The sequence below is a fragment of the Buteo buteo genome, chromosome 2, assembly GCF_964188355.1.
Source record: "Buteo buteo chromosome 2, bButBut1.hap1.1, whole genome shotgun sequence".
Classification (NCBI taxonomy): Eukaryota; Metazoa; Chordata; class Aves; order Accipitriformes; family Accipitridae; genus Buteo; species Buteo buteo.
In genome coordinates, this window is record NC_134172.1 from 51,504,394 (window position 1) to 51,525,589 (window position 21,196).

Sequence of the window (21,196 nt, forward strand, 5' to 3'; positions counted from 1 at the left end):
CTATTCTTGCCCCTTACTAATCATATTCAAACATGTATCTTGCCCTGGCAGCTGCATAATATAAGTAAAAGCTGAGGGTTATCTCGCAGAGGGAAATAAACTGAAAGAATGGCAACCCTGGAAAATGAAACAGCAGATAATAGACACACAGAATAATACTGAAAACTGATGGCTCCAAGCAGTCGTGCACTGACGTTTACTAGTGGTGGAAACCAGTGAGGGTGGCTTTGTAGCTGAATAGACTTGGTCAGCCCTTTACTGTAGAAGGGGGTTGGCTAAGTGACTCCATACACTTTACTGTAGTGTGCATATGGTTTGCTAGCTTTTTCTCCCTGGGAATACTGCAGGCTGTTAAAGCTTTTGGTTTCACATAATGAAGAAAGTGAACCTCAGCTGCATCGTCAGTGGATGAAGACCCAAGGGCACGCCTACACAATTGTAATGAAATTCCAATGCAAAAAAAAAAAAAAAATTGTCCATATTACCAATCCAGTCTTTGTTTGACTGTCAAAATCACTTGTCAGAATGAATGTAACAATGAAGAATGTTCTGCACAGATTATGTCCCGTTACTTGTATTGTTTCATTCTGGTCAAATCCCATGTGTCATCATTGTTTGCAACCCAAAATATCAGCAGACTCCCTGAAGAAGAGCACAGATTGATCAGTGGAGGAGTGGAAATTAGCTGTCAGCATGCAGAGTTCATCAGAATAAAGAGCTGGTCACCAGAGCCATAGGTTTACGAGACATTGCATCTGCTTTATTTCCAGTCTGAAACTGTGCTTACAAGTGGTTTTTGTTCCAGGTTGTAGACTCCAGGCTTGTCTCTGTTTTTGATGCCAGAGAACTGGAGCTGGTTATAGCCGGCACAGCAGAAATAGATCTCAATGACTGGCGTAACAACACAGAATATCGTGGAGGTAAACTGCCTGCTGATGCTTAGTAGTATCTTGACTGGTTTTGGTCTAAAACATGAAAGACTTGGTCCATCTTTTCCTCCTGTCTTTCCTGAGGGAAATGCCCTATTTTGTTTTGGAAGTTTTTGTGAATAATAACTCATGAAATAAGTAAGATCTCAGGTTTGGGTCAACAGATGTAATAATGCTGAAATTGCTTCTGCTACTTCTGTCTAGATTTTACCCACTCAGTTCCTACTGACTTAACAGGAGTTCTGACTATTAAGGACTGAAAAGGATTTGCAGTATTAGATCTAAAAGTTACTTACTCAGATAACTCTGAATGAACTACCAGCCTCACTGAAAGTAGTATCACAAGTCCTCTTGGCTTCAGCAGGGAGCTGAATTCAAGAGCTGAATTTCACGGTTCCTCATTACACTTCAACAACATACAGATCTTGCTTGGCCTGGTTTTGCTTTAAATGCTGAGCATGATTTATCTAGGCTGTCTTGGATGATGGATAAATGTGAAATCCACCAGTTCTGCACTACAAAAGGAAAGTCCCTGAGGTTCACATATCCTCCCCTGAAATGCAAGATTTAAGTCTTCGCTGCTCACTGCCCAGCCTTTGTGTTACCTTGAAATACGCAGCTTACCACAAGTGCAGCTGGTCCCTGAAGTTACTCTCCTCCTACTTTTTTCTGTTTAGCTTTTGAAACAGATTCAGCCTGGGTTTATGCTGGCTTTCATTAGCACAAACCAAGGCACAGAGCCCCTCAGGTGGGAAGTGTGCCGGGGAAGAGCTCGTGGCAGCAAACTCCTCTCCATACATTGAACACTAGTGCAATCCAAAAGAGAATTTATTTGGGAATGAGAAATTGTTAAGTCGTTAGGACTGTGCGGCATATTGCAATTGGTCTTTTATATCTCATGCAGGTAACCCCAGTTCTTGCCAAGGGATTTGTGAGAGGCCAATGTACCTCAAATATATATTTGAGTTTCAGGGTTTCAAATGAGTTAGTAATATTATAGTATCCACAGCCAGAACAAGATGGGGACTGGGACCTACTGCTCATCAAGAACAAGATATATTGTTAGGTCAGGATCTTTTCAGTAGGAGATCTGCTGTCCCATGCTAGTGGGAACACACTTCGATGTTACACTTCTCACTTAGAGGGTGTGATTTTAATTTCTGTCTCTTGCTTCTTGGTTTAGGTTACCATGATGGACACATAGTAATACGGTGGTTCTGGGCAGCAGTAGAGAGATTTAACAATGAGCAGAGACTCCGGTTGTTGCAATTCGTCACTGGAACATCAAGTGTGCCATATGAGGGCTTTGCAGCTCTCCGAGGGAGCAATGGGCTACGGCGCTTCTGTATAGAGAAATGGGGGAAAATAACCTCCCTCCCAAGGTATGTCCCAACTAGGATACAAAAACAGAAGTGCTGTGAGAAAGGTGAGCCTTGTACTTTGTTGCATCTCTCTGCCAGTGAAAGGTAATGAATACAGGAAGGACATCTTAAAACAGCAAAGAAACAATTATCAGTTTGTTCTGTAATTACATTCAGAGAAAAGTGTTTTCTTTTGCTCTTTTTGATTTGCAGGCTCAATTTAAACTGCTTTGAATCCTGGGAAGTGGTTAGATAAAGATTTCCATAGGTCCAAACCTCGTTCTCTTGCTTTGATTCTGGAACAGATCCAGACCAGCAGGAGCCTGTCAGCTGATTCTGTTCCCTTTACTTCCAAAATACTAGTAAAAATACTTGTGAGTTTAGAGAGCCATGAAAGCCAGAATCTGCCTCTGAGTTTTGGCCAGAGACCTGAGTGTAATCCTTTCATTTGCTCTGATGGTTCCACTTTTTCATCATGAAGAAGCTTAGCAAAGGGACTTCAGACCATGTGATAATACCCAATTTGTCATATCTAGTTCAGTCAGCCAACTAGGAGCAAATGAGCCATAATGTCATACAGAGTCAACAGACTTCACAGTGCTTCCCAAAGGAGGGTTCATCTTCCTTTTCAGAACAAAGGGACTGGGGCACAGAGGGGTGGTCTGACTTGCCTAAGGCCACCCAAGAGAGCCATGGCACAGCCAGTGATACATTGAGCTTTGAGTTCTGCTCCAGCACTTCATCCGTGACCAGCACTCATCCTTCCTCACTGAAGTGAATTACCTCTTCTTGAATGTCCTTACAGTTGCCTGAGGCTCTGCCCCATTGAGATTAGAGAGCATTTTTCATGGGGCCACATCTCAGCACCTCTGAAATACTTTTGTTACACGACCCTTTTACATAACATTTGCCCTCCAAAGGATGCTTTCTTCCTGCTCTTATCATTTGCTTTCAGCTGCATTCTAAAGGAGGCTACTTTCATGTCACAGAGCAAAAATCTTTTCTCGCAGGCCTTGCAGATATATTCAGACCATGAATTAACAATGGGTCTGATCCAGTTTTCTAGTTACTTGCCATCCATGTTGTTTACCCAGAAGCATACTGTAAGACATGGACTTGAGCAGACCTCCAGAGTCCTCTGGAGAGGGAAGGTCCAAATATGGTCCCCCTCTTCGTCCAAGCCTGCTCAAGCCCATGTTTATGCAGTGGGGAGATGCAGGAGCTGGACCAGGGCACTGTATTGGCAGACATTCAGAGCTGACATCTTATGTGGACTCCCTCTAAAGTCAGGAAAAGGGAAGTAAGTGTTTTAAGGCACAATTCATCTCACCTGAACACAGATTTCTAAAATAGCTCAGCTGAATCACACCTGGTACATTCTGCTTTATGTCCACTGACCATAAAGTCTCTACAGAGACTATATGGAGAACTAGAGCCTACATGAAAGCTAGATGTAGGCACTGAGATTTAAAAACAGATGAAAACATGTAAGGTCAGTGAGATGACTCATGCCCTCTGACCTTCAGCCAGCAATGTGGAAAGAAAGCCTGAGAGCTACAGTTTGCTATGCGTAGGCCAGATCCTCCCTTTGCAGCATATATATAATCTGGTTCTATGTAAGGGTTTCAGAGCTTACCAGGGGCATTCCTGCCTGTACATAGGCAGCAACTGGAAGTGACAGACTTGTGCAGCGTTTCTGCAGAGCTGTCATTGTACTCCTTCTGGGATGGGAAGGGGGAGATGGGAGGGTGGACCTTGGCGCGTGCACAGAAAATGCCCTGGGCTGACCCATCAAGTTCTGAAAAGGTAATTGGCCTCTTTCTGCTCTGCTTAACTTTCTTTGTGAACCTAGGCATTACTTATGACCTAGATTCAGTTAGCCCCGAGATATTCACATTAACAACTTTATGTTTGTCTGCTGATCACCACACTTGTCGCTCTCCCTGAACAAGGCCTCTTTTCCAGGTGAAAGTTGTTAGCACCTTTTAGAAGTCTTAGAGCTCTGCATTCATTTTAGCCAGGGGAAAGAGAAACAACACTTGCTCATGGGAATAAACACAGCTTGATCACCATGAATTATTACCTGCATTTTTATAAAATTATGGGGTGCTGCCAAGTATACACAGTGTTAAGAAATACATGAAACACACAGGCTAAACCTGGAGGCTCCCTAAATCCTTAGTTAAGCAACTAAATAAATGTTATTTTAAACTTTTTTAAAATGCCTGATTATAGATTGCTCGTGTTTATTTAGATTTACTTACATATTTAGTTAGACTTAGAGGCTAAAAAAACTTCATATGTCATATCCTGTAGGCCTTTTGGCCCTTGTGATATAATATGAGTGTAACTAACTTTAGCTGTTTAAAATAAACCGCAACAAATTCCCTTCTCTCTCTAACAATTCCTACAGCTTCACAGTGAGAGTTACCCTTGCTCCATGTTTTCAAAGTTCTAGGAAAAAAACCAGTTTTCTCGTGTCTTAGCAATCATCAGATTTAGTTGTTAATGTACCTAGGTATGGATTGCACCTCTTAATTACTGGCCTTAGTTCTTACGCCCTGACCCAATAAATATGGTACTGTGAGAGGTGTTATGGAAGCCTGCATAAAGCTGATGCATTTGGGTTTCCTGACATCCAGGTAGATGGTGGGTCACTGGGGATAGGTTAGTTGGCCTTTGGGTTTTCATCTGCTTGACAAAGTATCAAGATAACTTTTAGCTCTATCAGGAGAGTCCAGGACTCCTTCTGTGTTCTCTCACTCCTGCTCCAGATGGCTGAAGTAGGCAACTCTCCCATACAACTTGTCCTTACACTTTGGCAAAGAAGCATGCAACTGCTGTTTGCTTATAGTGAGCAAAGATGTGATAATAACTAAACCAGCCATGCTTTTGCACTTGTGACAGCAACATGGCACTCCCAGAAAAGAGACATGGTGTAAATTTCTAAAATGCAACGCTTTTCAAAGAACAATCACTAATACATAATGCCTAGAGTGCTTCTTGAAAGCACTGAGGATAAGCAAGACTTTTTCAGGAAAGTTGAGAATCTGGTAACTTCATTCTAAATTGGTGGGCTTGTTCATCAGTACCAGTTACCCTACATGAACAGGGTAATGATGGTGTAATACATTCATCTAAGATAAATGAGAGTTAGATTACACCAGTGGTTTATTTCTGGAGTATGCATGTGTACCAGACATGTTATTCCTACCTATATTTACTTTGATACCACACACGTTCGAAAGTCAAAGTACTATACAGCTCAGAGATGCTGCTCTAATCCCAGATCTCTAGACAATGACCCTAAAGCAGGTTCCAAAGAGACTGCCAGAATTTACAGATCTGTTAGTGTAAGTCTGCAGCATGGTTTCTTCCAAATCGATTTAGCTTACCATATGAAATAACAGGTTTAACCACTTGTTCATCAAGATTGAGTTTTACTCTCCCTATCTAATATGCAAAGCTTTCTCCCAAAATAAAGGAGTTCCATATTTTACTTATTGCAGCTGGTTGCCTGAGTAGGGATGGATGGAGATTTCTTCCAGCTATAGCTTCTTCTGAAGCAGAAAGCCTCTCTTCACCTTTCCTGGGTCATGCAGATATTTAACATGGAACCAGTTTTAGCAGTAGTTCCACAAGAACTTATTCTTTGTTCCCCACCAAACATTAATGAACAGACACTGGCTTTCTAGCTGGAATAACATAGCTTCATCTGGTATTGTGGGAGCAGAACTCCTGGCCCAAAACAAACCTGTGCAAAGAACTAGCAGTGTTTTTCTACTATAGCTATAGGAGGCAAAAGTTCCATATTCTTAAATCCTCAGCTGGCAAAAGTGTTCAGTGCCTACAAATGCCACTGCCCCATCTTCTGGTTGCGCTCCTCACCTGGCCAAAACTCCTGTCAGCTCCAAGGTTATTTCTGTTTGAGTATCAGTTAAGGACGGACCTCAGCATGTATCCCAGTGATTCAAATAATCAGATTTGAAGCAATGAGGTCACTTTCCTCAACAGTGCTGAGATGCAACTACCCTTTCATCAAAACAGATTTTCATTCAGCAGAGTAATATTAGTGATTACCACCATACTGTCTGCGGGTTATGTATGATAAAGATTACCAGTAGATACCTGATCTTTTGTAAGAGAATTCTGTCCCTCTCTATTAGATGATCAAGTATTTAATCACCCCAGAATCCCATATAGCAATTAAAAAAAGATTCTGTATGACTACAAAGAACTTTGTTCTCATCATTTCCTTCTTTCCCAGTGGACTGAGTGTGTGTGCTTTGCTGGCTTTTATCATTCCTTATCTCCCAGCCCTCTTCTCTTTCCTCATTTCTCACCTATAACAGAAATATCAACCATAAATCTACATTCATCTATTAGGCAGTGGTTCCCAGACAGCATATAAGTGTTCCTTCTTACAGACAAAAGGAACAAAGTTGATACCTGTGGGTCCTGAGGCTGATCAAAGAGGAGTTTGTGGGTTCATCTAAAGAAAGCAAGGTGAAAAGGAGAAATGCCCAGTTTCTGCCTGACAGGCATGGTTATGTTAGAATGCAAGTCTGATTTTAGTTGATAGGTTCAAGCTATAAATACGATAGGAGGGGGTTCTGTGCGCACTTACTGCCTTCGGACTCTCATTGTTATGGGGATTAAAGGAAGTGACAAAGAAGAATGCAAAAATCTTAAAATCTTATAATTTTTAGAGAGAATTCTTAAAAGAAAAAGCAATAGCACAGCACTTTGAACAGTGAGCAAGATTAAAGGTTCAGACCCACCAAAACTACTTTGAGCAATAAAGTCTGCCAGGGAGAATGAAATTTTAAGTGGTCCATTACTGGATGATGAGGACACATGAGGGTCAGGGTTGGTTTACATGACTTTATCTTGTGTTTTCTTCTAGAGAAGCGAGAATCCTTTCCATAAAAGCTCTTACCAATCTAATTCTTATTCCAGACCTCTCACTCCCTGAACACCCTCTCAAATGTCAGCAGGCTTATGCGGTAGGAGGCTTAATCAAGGGAAGAAAGGCTTTTCTCATTGCTGTGACTGTCTCTTGCACTGCTGATGTAATATTTTCACACCAATATGTGCAGCAAGTGTCCCCTGGATTATGCTTACTGTAGTCACTCTCACTGGGATCAGTAGTAGTAGGTCAACACCAGTCAGGAGGAATTTACCCCTTTGGAGGACAAGGCACAGAGTTAGGCAACAGTGGATGTTATGGAAAATATCCTTGCCTCTTAATTGTCCAGTGTGCTGCAGTATCGCACAGTGTATGACAGGACAGACTAGAGGCTGAGCAATTCGTTTTTAGTCCAGTTTGGAAAATAAAGGTTTCAGCTTTCAGTTGCAAGAGGCAAAGGCGCTATGCACAGCAATACTGAGGAGAGAGGGAACACCGAATGAGAAGGAGTCCCAATCAACCCTCTCTCTTATTTCAGGTGAGGCAGAATATGTTGTTCAGTTACACAAGTAGACACCATGTCTGACCTTTGCAGCAAAGAACCAATTATTAGGCCCATTGCTGAATGTATACCGGACAATTTTGCATGTAGTTATCTTGTTGTAGGATTGAGTGGGCTTCACTGGCATCATTGGAGTTGCAGTAGATCCACAGCAGTTTCACAGACCAGAATTTAAACTCAGATTTTGCCCTTAGCAATATATTGTGTTTTGCACCTTAAGTAGGTAGAATTGTGAACATAATGCATAGTACTCCTGAAAATTAGTTTTCATTTTTTATTTGATGACAGTTTTTTAAGTGAAAGGATTTTTTTCTATAAAGTTGTTGAACTGGAGAACGCAAGAGTATTGCTTGGCAAAATGCTTGGGTGTTTCTGGACATGTTGACTTTTTCTTCCTTTCTTTGTAATAGTTTCTCCCCACAATAAGTTCCTTGAGACCTTCTATAGAAGAGCCCACTTCTATAAACCTCAAAATAGGAAAAGGAATTTATCTTTTTTCTGAGTTTGACTAGGTCAAGGATGACTAAAAGTCAACAGCATTGCAAGGTTGTTTCATAACCAGTATGAAATGAGATGGATGATGATCAGTCAAGATGCATGTCTGCAAGAAATAAACACCAGTCAGTGGCTGTGGATATGTCTGCACCGCACAATAGGATGCATGACAGCAACATCTGAGATGCTATGGTCTCATACAGTTAAATGTGCCACGGTTAAGTACCATATAGAGATATTACTTTAGATTCAGGAAAGTTACATTAGCAGAATCCACACCTGAGCCACCATGACTATGCTGCTTCCAGTTCTGGAGCCAGACAGCTGAGCTCCTCAAGACCGGCTGTCTCTGAATGGTGCTGTCTTGCCTATGATAAACACGTTCTGAATGGACTACAAGAATCCTTCAGTTAATTAACTCCCAGTGGTTGATACGTATTGGCAATGGCTGTAGAAACAACTTACGTTGCCAAAGATTGCTGAGATAAACAATAAACATTGCAGGGCTACTCATGGATAATACACATGAGCTGCCATGTTTAATTTCAAGAGATGTATTAAATAATGGCTTTATTAATGTTCCTTTTTCAATAACTCATATGTTCCCAGCTCATTTCTGCAAATTCTGTGTTTATTGTACACTCTCTCTGAGAGTGACCAGCTAACAAATCTTCATTCAGAAGGGGAAAAAGGACAGTAAAAGCTCTCCTAATTGAAATTCTGTGATGCAGTGAAGATTACGTGCCTCTGGCTATTTCAGCTGCTTGATTGCTTTTAATGATTCACCACTGGTGCTTGATAAAATTCTCCCTCTGAATCTGCAAGTCTCAGGCCAGCCCATGTACCAGTATCATGTTTTCCTCACTTTGTGGGTGGCCTAAGATGACTAGCAGAGTTTCACATAGTTTCTCCAAGATAGCAGTTCTGCTTCAGTTTTGAAGAAATATCATTGAATTAAAGTATGAGATAGAAAAGCTAAAACAACTTCACGGCTTCTAAAAATACTAGGGGCCAGAAGCTTAGATGTTGTTAGCCATTGAGACTACATTTCCTTCTGTAGGGTTTTGTCAATTCACATTTATCAGAGGGAGCAAAAGGAAACAAGTATTTCTAGCACGATGTAAAACTCCAAGTTGACTGAAAAAAATGAAACCATTTTAATGAAAATGTGCCCCCCCTGTTTGTTGAATGAGCTCTACAGTTTTTCAGTCGGTTGAAATGGATGAATTGTTGGGGCAGGGGCTGTTTCTTTGCTCCACATTTGTATAGCATCTCACACAGTGAAGTGCAGTCTGCATCTGGCTCTAATTGCTGCTACCAGAAAAGCTGCAACAAGGTGGAGGCATGTGTGGAACCCATTCCACAGCTTCTTTTGAGGGTGCTACCAGCTGGGGGTAAACATAATGATAGAACTGGGGGAAAAGGGGGTCAAGCTTGCTCTGCACAAAATATTTTGCTTTTGCCTTGGCTACTGCAAATAAATAACATTTAAAGGCCAGACTTGCAGCAGATGGCCAACAGCTGACTTACAGGAACATTTTCAGCAACCTTCCTTCTTCAGTTAGCAGATCCCTGAATGGTCTTTTACCAGTCAGCCCTGCCTCACTGTAAACACATGCTGAGCCCATTCTGTCAGTATAGTTCATCACATTGTGCTTGTCCACTGGTGCAAAACTTACTAGCTGCTCATGTTAGATGTACAGCTGAATTGCATTTTTTTTTAAACACCCAAAGCAACCAAAATTAGAGTAGTGGAGTTTTGTCTCTATCAGGGCCTAGACCCCAGCTCTGCAGTGACCTCCAGCATTCATGTCCATGAAGATCCCTGCAAGATCCCTGCAACATCTAATGCAGGGATAGCAGAGAATGATGTTATGTTGATACTTAGCTTGTGTCTTCTATTTGAAAGATTCATGTGTATGTGCACGTACGTTACAGTACCTCAGATTTTGGCAGGGTCTAAGAGTTTAATAGAATTCTTTTTCTCTCTCTTGAGTGAACTTGAATGTCTTGAGTCTCAGTAGGAACTTGTTTTCTCAATTCCTATTTTCTCAAGTTATTTAGATTAAACTTAACATGTAGCCTATTTTTCCTTTTGCAGGGCACACACATGTTTCAACCGTTTGGATCTTCCACCTTACCCCTCATATTCTATGCTGTATGAAAAGCTGCTGACAGCTGTTGAAGAAACTAGCACCTTTGGACTTGAATGAGGGGGTTCAGGCACTTCTGGTGTTTTTCTGGCTGATGATGTCACCTTTCCTGTCCACCATCATTTGATCTTGGTTTCCCATGTTTTTATTTTTGAAAACAGAACAAACAAAAAAAAAAATCAAGGTTAACAAAAGCTGTGCATGAAGAACTGCCGCCCTCTAAGATCTAACCTTCATGCTTTCATCCTCTGTTTCCAATGGACTGCTAGTCTGTATGCAATAGAAAAACAACTGTCTCAAGATTTCTGTATATCTCTACATACCTCCATTAATAACAATGAAAATACAAATGCAAGTTACACTACACTTGACCAAATGTTAATAAATGTTTACTTCCACCTACGTTGATTAAAAAATAAAAAAACCTCATCAGGCATTCCAAGCTTTTATATACCCACATTCTAAATCAGTTCACAGCCCATCTTACTTCTTAACCATTGAATCCAGTACTAGGAGCTGATCAAATACATCTTCATCTGTCCTTGTTTTCCCTGTATGTATTGTCCATCTGAGAGACACCTATGAGCAAAACTGAAATTTTTATATACGAACTCATGATCCACATCAGTTGCATCAGCTGGAACTGGCCCAGATACATGGTGCAGATAAGACCTTCAAAAACTAAAAAAAAACCTGTAACAATGCAAAGCATAACAGCAATTGTTATGATTGTTACTTGCCAGTACTGGAGAGAACTTGAACTTCAGAGATATTGGAAGGGGCATCTCCATTGTAATGTTTACCACACAAGAAGCACAAGGTTGTGCACAGTCAAGAAGGATGTTTTATTATGTAGCATAAAGGACAAGGCTCCCTTACCTTAGTATTGCATATGACAAGGAAAAGGGAAAATAAGAAGAATGTTCTACTCTTACGAATACCCTTGGGTTCTGTTTACCAGGTGTTTGTTTTCTGATGTTTAAAATGCTCCTTTCCAAACGAGAAGTCTAGAAAATTCCATCCCCTGTATCAGAAGCCAATTTATTTTCTGTCAGGCTGGGCTAATCTATGGTTGCTGGGGATGGTGTTTGGTTCTGTCATTTTTCTTTTCTTGTTCAGTGGAAATCGCCATAACCTGAAGAGCGGTTGTAGGCAGAAGGTTTTAGTCTAGGGTCTATTAAATGAGAAGCTGCAGTGAATGAGGGTGCTTGTCAGCGAGGAAGGGGACTGTAACTCTCTTTGGGTTAAGACTTTGTTGCACTTCCTCTTGGAGTAGGCCCAAAGGCCCTCCAGTCATGTTGGGTACCACTCAACTGAAGATCTAGCTCTTGTTACTGCAGGCATAATCCTCTTTGGTTTGGTGTACTTTGTATTCCAACTCTGAAGCCAGAGAACAAAAGGAAAACGGCGGTAGGCTTGTCTCCGGATGGTTTTTGCTGAGGCTGTTACAGTCAACCTCACTGCTCTGATTGTGTTCTGTTTATTAATCTTTGCTGCCCTTGTTTTCTAAGACTAATCTCAGATTGAAAGTGTTTGTCTTAACTGGGAAAAGGAAATACAAAGTATCTTCTGACACTAAATATGTTAAAGGATGTGTGAAATATGAAGTGAGAGACTTGTGAAGGGGGAGTGAAGGTAAGTGAGAAGGTAACATCATAGTGTCTAGCAGCTCACATGAAACACCACACCCCCTTGGGGGCTTGTTACTGGTAGCTTTGTGTTAGCTATGCTTCAGAAAACTGTAAAATCAGGAGACCACTTCAGTGTCTGACACATCTAATTCCCGTAAGTTTTCTCTCCAGAGAAAAGAATTGGACCCTGCTTTCCCACATATTTTTATGGTGGCTATAGAGAAACTCATCACACTTGAAAAACTGCATTCTGAGAGTTTTAGATCATTCTCCTGCTTTAATTCTTAGGTCAATAGGTATTTGAAAGGTGATGGACCCAAAAACATGTTTCTAAGCAGAAATAGTGGCTTTTGTTAATGATATATAAAATATTTGGGATATTTAAATTGCCCCATTCATTCAATTTCTTTGACATTTCAGCCCTTTTATACTAATTTACTGTATGGCTTTTACTGAGAATCTATTATATAGTACGTTATTATTATTATTGAGTACTCATATTACGGTTGCGTATGGAGGCTGCAGCTATAGGCCAGATTTATTGTACCAGACACCGAAAATAACGCTTATTATTTCCACAAATGCGCTCTCAGTCACCTATTCCACATGACCAGCCCCACTGCACAGTACAGACAGAAATCTTAACTTTTTTTCTGAGAGCATCTGTCACGTGCACATGAATTACATCAGAGCAAGTCACACCAGGAGAGACTGAACAACGAAATCTTCCAATGTATGTAATTTCTGCCTCTTCACCACTGGGCCCCAAAATCCAGTGATTCCTGTATGGTTCTTGTTCTGTTCCTGGTGATGTTATGAAGTTACCTGCACTATGTCAAATGTTGGATGTCTTCCCACAACAGAAGAACAGAAAGAGAAGTATTCAACTAGTTGGTCCATGTTTGGCCAAGGAAAATAGCGCATCAAGAGCTGTCTCATTAATATAGTAAAAAAAAAAATAAAAAAATCCGATCTTTACAATACTGTATAGTTAAATTTTTTTAAATATTTAAAAACTATATTTTATTAAGAAGAAGTGAAACTATTTTTTGTAGCATAATAAAAGATGTTTGTATTTCAGAGACAGCATCAAACCCCACTGACTGAAACAAAGAAGGCTTTCTCCTGAAATTCTTCTTCACGGCATGTTCTGGCACTTGCCACACACTAAGCTAGATTAGATGTCACACATCTCCATGTTTGGCAGATGCTATCTCAAGCACCTTGTGTTTTCCTGCTCTGGGAAACATACAGCATGGCCAGCTACTTCCCATCAAAATCCTTGGTCCAAGCTGTCTTTCAAGCGCACAGCCTAGTATTTTTAAAGGTTGCTTTCTTAGGTGACTGTGATGACATCAAAGTAACAAGGTCGTGCAGATTTCCTTGCAAGTTTTTTTGGATCTAAAGCCGGGAATAGAGAAAGACAGTTGACTGTTTTCATAAAACAAAGAGAAAGAAAATGCCATACTCTACTTTTCTTGCATTCTACCATTCCAGTCCTATCACTCTCTCTTCCCAAATGCCCTACCCCAATAGGTTCCCAAACACTGACATCATCTCTAGGATATCCGGATTAGCGCTTCACAGTGCATTTCTCCACTCATTGCATCATACCATGGGCTGAATCTGGTCCCAGTCTGGTGTGAAGGGGAAGCCATGCATCTAAGTGGCACCGTAAGGTTAGAGTAAGTGAGGCAGTGAATGGCGCTAACAGGAGAAAGGGAGGAACCCATCTCCCTTGCCCTGTTATTTAACCTGCCCATTATGCAATCGTCTTTGTTGTTGTTACGTATGTGCAAGGCATATACCCTTCCTTGTTCACCTTTCGATTCAAATGCTGTTACTCACTCATATCATCATCTGTGCTCTCCCGAGATCTGTGTTTTCTTTTGTAAAACAGTGACTCTTAATTACAGAATTTCTGGTTTCATTGTTTTCCCACAGTAAAGACTAGAAGATACTCCATAGGGTAGATTTACAGTGAAATAGTGTGTTCAGGTCTTTCACCTCAGTTCCCTTTAAACATGGTGGTGGCTAGATTACAATATGACATCAACATCCATAGATTTTAAAATGCAAGTGAAAAATGGAATAGGCAATCTGACAGCTTTTGTGACTTGCAGTTTTCAATAGGAGCAATGAATATTGGTAATGTGTACATTTGATTTCAGAGAGACCATATCTTTCTCAAAGGGGTTGTGCTGGTATTAATGGTAGAGGGAGGGAAAGGGATATTTCTGTTTATGAAATCCTGTTGCCGTACTAGCATGAAGCTGAAGATATGAGAATGAAAATAGGTGTTTTAAATCATCAGTATGTCTTCCACCTCGAGGTAGTCCCACCTACTGTTCAACCACCTAAGCTATGCAGGATTTGATCCAGGACAAACAGCTGCACCTTACTGTTAATTGCATCAGGTCTAAACCTTACAAATGCCGTCACTTCAGTCTGCAGTACATTATGTGAGCGTTCAGTTTCAATCATGTGGCTGTGCATATTCAGAACTTGACTTTTAAGTTCTAGGGAGATCTGTGGCTATCACAAGGCAAGAAGCAAGTGGTCCAAACTACATCTAACCTCTAATGGAGAAATCATGAGTTTTGTACAGGTCTGACATAGAGGACTTTTTTCACCCAGTTTGCTCAAGTGCCCGTGAACTTTTGAATGAACTGTAGCTAAGGTTTTGAGTTTGTAGTCTAGTCTGAGAGACAGCCTGTGGGGAGGGGGGGGTGTTTGTTGGATTTGTGTTTTGTTGTTCTAGTTTCACTGTAACAAATAGTTGACATACCTCTATTTGAAAACAGTAGGATACTGAATCTGGACATGAAAATTAAATAAGAAATAAGCTAAAATATACATGCACAGAGGACGAGTTAAACTCATCCTTCGCTATTAATCCTGTGACAGTCTATGGAATTCCAGAAGAACAAATTTGACTGGAGATTTGTTTAATTTCTGTTGGCATAATAATAATAATAATAATTTGCCCTGCCTCTGTAGTAATATTAATAGGGCTTCCCAGTCAAGATTAAACACTTTCAGTCAAATGCAGACCTACAGATCTTTCTATTACAAATGCGGTGCTTTTTTATTATTCTTGCTGTACCTCAGTGTTCGTTATCAAAAGAAAAAAATGACTGCAATATACTAAATCTGGGATAGGTTTTCCAGTTATCACAAGGTCCAAAAGTTTGGATTGTTACTTTCTCTCTAGTGAGTCATGTAGTTCCTTTGTTCTAGTAGAAAAACAGATGCCTGTAGATAGTAGATACTAGGTATAGTAAATATTGTACCATTAGCCAAATTCCCTGCAGCTTCCAATTTATCTAACAGAAATGTCTGTTATGGTTTTTGTTAAAGACTACATAAAGTCAATGGCAGGAAAGGTCCTCATTATTGGACTGATTTTGCTTATATTGACAGAAAAATGTCACATGATACTCAGGCTGTGCTTTCTATTCACCCATATCACTATAGAGGAATGTCAATAAAATCACTTTGTTATGGCATTGTGTGGACTGTCTATTACAAATAACTTCTTTCATAGAGGATGTATTTTACTAGAGTGGATGGAAACTGGCACTAGTGAAAGTCCACTGACTTAAGGAATTGCTCTCCCAGGATCTCACCCTTTCTGACCATTGCATTCAGGCCCTTCCACTGCCTTTGTTCAATTTCTCAGGGTACGTGTCTAAAACTTGAGGTTCTCCACATAAGCGTGCACAACCAAAGCCCCCATGCTCTCCTAGACTACTCTAAGACCAGCCCTGCCTTGAAAGCATGTGAGCGTATTCCTCGCCATAGAAAATATCTGGACAAAGAGAGGGACAGAGATGTATATAGTACTTAAGCATACCTCGCTTCTAGGTATAATTACTGTATTATGGGTATGAAAGGCAAGTGCAAAGATAATTTCTTAATAGCATATGCTGGGTCTGCACTAAGTGTTGACAGCAAATAAATAGCAAGATGCTCTGGCATTCATAGTATGTCACACCCATTTCTCTACTGCTCGTCACTGTAATATCTCAGGCATGTTTCATTAGCACATTCCAGGATAGATTCACACACCTCAGTTACACAGTCAGCAGACACCTTGCTGACCATACCTGTTTTCTTACATAAATGGTGCTCATGAGGGATCATGGTACAATATGAAGGATGGGAAAGCTTGAATATGAGGAGCAGTTTTTATAAGGAAAAATATAAGCCTGTAGAAGACGCTCCAACAGAAATGGTAAGCCTATCTTGCAGAAGACAAATCAGTAGCAAGTGTGAAACTATGTGACTGTGACAGCTCTTAAGAGACCTTCTGCAGTCAGCACTGCGTTTCATCATGTGTGGAGGAGCGCAGGTCCACAAGCCCGAGGCCAGTGCCGGCTCTCCTGCAGCAGGGACGTCGGTGGTGGCAAGAGTAGCACCCGCCCATGCACATGCTCAAGAAATCCAGGTCTTACAGCACAGCCTTTATTCAAAACTTGTTTGCCTGATTGTGCATGTGTGTGAGCTGGAAGTGGGGGCAGAGGGAGTTTCTGATACTAAGCTACGTTTCTCTGAACTTTTCACATGTAAAAGAAGGAAAAATCAGTATTTATTAAAAAGCGGTGAGATGAGCTGCTGATCAGTAGGGTACATCAGAGGTGTCAGTTTCTGCAGTGGTGATCTGTATATGTGGCTGGAACTACGTCTTTTACCAGAACCCATTCTATGATAAATGTTACTGAATTTCTCTTAAAATATAGCAGCAGTCTGCCTGAAGCCTCCATACGTACATCAGATGTCTCTCCTGGCATGCTAACAAAACTCCATAATCCTATAGGATATTACAAATCAATAATAATCCCTTCCCACCCTGTGGTAGCAAAGTCATAGTTTCTTGCTACAATAGACAATAAATCCACTTGTGGCCTCATGTTCATTCTTGTATAAGAGGCCAGACTGGACAATAGCCATCATTTCTGGAGGACAGTGGAGAACAAAGCCACAAAGGATTCGCTGTGTCTCCTCTAATCATAAAGCCTCCTTGAGCTGCAAAGCTGCACTTTTATTATTTTTTAATTTAATTCTGGTAACCTTCAAAATCAGTTTTGCCTGAAAATACCTTTCATGGATATATTAAAATTAAGTGTGCATGGCTCTGTTTGTTGAGTTCCTACCCTCTTGGAATTAAGTTTTGAAGAAAAAAAATGATACATTATTCTGTCTGAAACACAAGCCCTGTTTCTTATTTATGCTAGGCTTTGGTGTAAAGCACATTTGTATTGTTTTAACTCTAGTGTAAATGAAGCTCATCCCCACAACACTGTGTTACAACTCTTTGAGACTGAATAGAACAGAAGTCACTGGAGAACAGAAAGACTGCAACTGATGATGTTTTTTTCCTGATTTGCTGGCATGTAGGATTTCATATAATTAACTCGTATGGTATAAGAAGACAGTGGAGCTGCATGGGAAAGTTTTCTGGGTCAATGATAAACAACAGTTTTCGTATCATTATGACCAATAGTAAGGTCACTTGCCTTTCCTTCTGTACAGAGTAATACACGTTAGGGACATACCTTCACCTTTTAAATATTTCAGTATGAAAATAAAAGACTGGTATGGGTTATTTTCTTTCCCAGTTACAAAATTAATCAGTTGTAAGAAAAAAATGGTGTAAATACTCTGCAGTGTGACACTGTAAATCTGTTCAGTCAGTTTCAAGATGGACCACAGACAGCAGTTGAAGAACTATTGTCGAGTGTGATTTCCTAATGCTGATTTTCCAGAATCAAAACAGCATACAAAAATAAATTGCACATGCTCCTATTTTTCTGTTTTCAGCACTTAATATGCTTCAGTCTGTAGACGAAGCAATATAGGTACCTAACCAGCATGCCACATGGAGTCATCATGTTTAGATAACAGCTTTTCAGGAATGCAGCTGGGGCAGCACTGAAATCTGCTTAGGAACTTTGTTACAAGCTGTGATTTGACTTCAGAACCTCGTAGGTATGTCTTAGAATTAAATCTGATCAGTGACTTTTTAAGAATGACTGAAATTAGTAATATAGATCACTTCTATAAGATTATACTTACAATGTGTGAGGATATGTTTACTGACAGCTTTGGCGTCTTTGGCAATTGAATACAAACTTCCCTGCTTTAGGCATGTAAGTTAACAGCTTTAGTGATGCATGCATTGATTAACAGAATGGGGACCTTAGAATTTAACCCCTTCTACTATGGTATGTAAAGCACACAGCATGGCTTTTGAACTTCATAGTTGTGCTTCAGCTCCATATTTTAGTCCTCCTAACGTACAAACTGAAACAGGTTATCTTTATGCTCTGGACACAGACATAAAATAAGTAGTGATGCGCCCTGGATTTTGTAAAATATAGTCTTATTTGTGAAAGATGAATCTTTGGGACCACCTTGGCACTGCAGAGAGGCTGTGAAACTGATCTGAGGAGCACCCAATATAATGTGTGGGGACCCATATGATGTGTTTTCCAACTGGTAAATTAATGTTTTTATAATATATGTAAAATTCATATACAAATCGAAATTTCTGCAAAATATGAACACGTGAAAGTATTTGGAAAGTTTATTTGTAGATTCTCTGAGCACGAGTTTATTCATCTGTCCTGGAAATGGTGAAATCAAACCCTATGAGCAAAAAAAGAGGCATACATATTATTGTGACGTGAGCAGCAGTTTATATTAAATCTCTCACAAATATAAAAGTAACTCAGCAAAGCTGGCAGTAATGATGCCTCGTGCTGCCACTTAGTGGAGCTGTGCTTTCATTCCTTGAATTAGAAAAGTGACGATTAGTAACACTTTCTTTGTTGCAACGGTAAGAAACCTCAGTTTGTACAAAAGCATAGCAGGGGACTCCTTTTTCTTGGTGCTGGGTACTCGGAGCTCTTGTGTAAGTGCCTTTACGTGATGACAAAAAGCATTTGAGGAATACAGGTTGAGGAAACACCTCAAGTGAGGAATGTGTACTCTTCCTGCTTCCTCGTATATAAAACAATCACATCAAGAAATAAGTAGCTCATCAATGCAAAATAACTAACTTCATACAGAACTTAAGCAGCCTGCAGAAATTCCAGCCATGGAAGATCATGGGAAGTTCAAAGGATGAATTTAGCACCTGAAAAACAACCTTAAGTTATGTGTGCTAAGCTAGGGATGGTTAGATTTCATATTTCTGTTATAAATGGACTGTGATGATGATGATGATGGTTTCGGGTAACTCTTCCATCGTGTACAAGTTGCCTGCATACATCCATATTGGGAAGAGGAACATCCTGTGAAGATGAAGCTAGTCAGACAGATATAACTGAGCAAAGCTTATGTCCCTGTGCAAAACGTTTGATCCACAACTTCAGGGCAGAATAGAAATCACTCTTTCACTCCAGTGCACGCAGACATAAATTGAAAAGGACATTCTTTTAAACAGAACACCTGTGGTAGTGTCTTCCACCTCACCTCCTGCCTCTTAGCTTGAAGCCTGAACACAGCTCATGAGAATGAATTCCTTGGATGCTACTGGCAGAAAAAGAAAAAAATATGTTGATATGTAAAACAGTCAATGTTATCTATACAAGCAGAAATCAATGTTTGTTATGCCATTTGAGTGCAATTGAGCATACAACAACTAATAATATTTTAGTGATTGAAGCCAAATATCCAAACAACAGAAAAAAAGCATATATATTTTATCAGTAGGTAACATATGAGAGTAGCCAGCCTAGATAGGTCTGTTAGCTTATCTCTAAATAAATGGAGCATTGTTCATATCTGCACATGTTTCTCCCTGTGTGGGTAGCACATATAAGCTTATGCTGCAGTATTTAAGACTAAGATCAGTGCTGTTTGGATGCACAGGTGAAATTACAGTGAGTCATAAAGCTTATATTTATCCTTTCTACAGGGAAAACAAATTAATACAGCATATATCAGCTTCATAATGTTCTGGTACAACTAGGCAAAGCATAGTCTGGCTAGTGCATAGTAAAGTGGGAAAAGATTTTATTTCGGTCAGTTTTCAAGACAGTAAAGCACAATTTTTCTTTTTGTCATTGTCCTCCTGTTCTGTGGATAATTCTTTTTAAGAATGCAACAAATCCATCTTCCTGTTATATTAAAGACACTTCTCATGTCTTTGGTAGTTTCCACCCTATGGAAGAAAAATAGGTAAACTTACATACTATATGGAGTAAAAGTTCTTCCAGATAGGAAGAAGCAATACACTCAAAACTACATACTGGTTCTGGAATTTATTCCTAAACTATTTATTTCCAGAAATCAGATTTGGCATTAAGGGAATTCTAGAAAAATGCCTTGTCAGCAATTGTACTCCCATCCCTGATCAATGACCCAGGTTTGGACTGAATCCTTTCCTGTATGTTGGCCTGTTTCTCTCTTAGTCTCTTCTCCTCTGTGCTCTGGATGTTGGCAGGCAATGGCAAAGAGATTCTGTGCCCTTAACAGAGACAAATGCTGCAGCACTGCCTCGATAAAAGACTGCCACGCAGAATGGGTTCCTTAAACCCGTACATTAAGCCAGCCAGATGGCAAAGGGCTTGTGAAGCGAGCCAAGTACAGCCATTTCTCAAGCCTTTTCCAGTTACACTCACATGAAACCATTTCCACCAGCCTGAACAAATGGATGACTGGCAGGCAGTTCCTACACACCTCGTATAGACATGTGGAGCTCAGGCATGCATGGAGGAGAGAAGCTAAGCATGCCCCAGCTGTGGGAAAGTCCTAATTGGAGCTTGTGCCTTAGGTACCACAGAGGCCAAGGTTTCATTAGGCGTGTTTGTCCCCTTCGGAGCTGCCACTGCCCCTTTTGTTCTCGCCTTCCTTCAGCCTTGCATCCCAGCGCCCCCGCAACGGGCCTGAGCCCTGTGTCCCCACGAGGGCATGCCCTTCACGACCCGCTCTTGTGGTTTCACCTCAGGCTTCCCCCTTCTGACCTACCGCTCCCTCGGGGCACACCTGAGCGCCCACAGACCGAGGTCCTGGGTCGCGCAGGTACCGAGGAAAGCCTGAACGGTGGTGCCTCGCCAGCCAACAGCGCGTCACTCGGGCGCTCATCGCAGCTTCATTAGTATTTAAATCCCGTCACTTCGCGGGAGGGCCCGCCGCCCGCCTTCGGTG

General features: G+C 40.7%; 1 protein-coding gene across 1 annotated transcript in view; it reads left to right on the top strand.

Annotated features, from left to right (window-relative positions):
• Positions 1-10,858, top strand: part of HECW1 (HECT, C2 and WW domain containing E3 ubiquitin protein ligase 1) — a 271,938-nt gene extending 261,080 nt beyond the window's left edge. The window contains exons 26-28 of the mRNA XM_075054515.1: positions 806-920; positions 2,113-2,311; positions 10,358-10,858. Of these exons, the coding sequence (XP_074910616.1) occupies positions 806-920; positions 2,113-2,311; positions 10,358-10,469 (426 nt within the window). The 3' untranslated portion in view covers positions 10,470-10,858. The remainder of the gene's footprint in view (positions 1-805; positions 921-2,112; positions 2,312-10,357) is intronic.
• Positions 10,859-21,196: the final 10,338 nt, after the last annotated feature.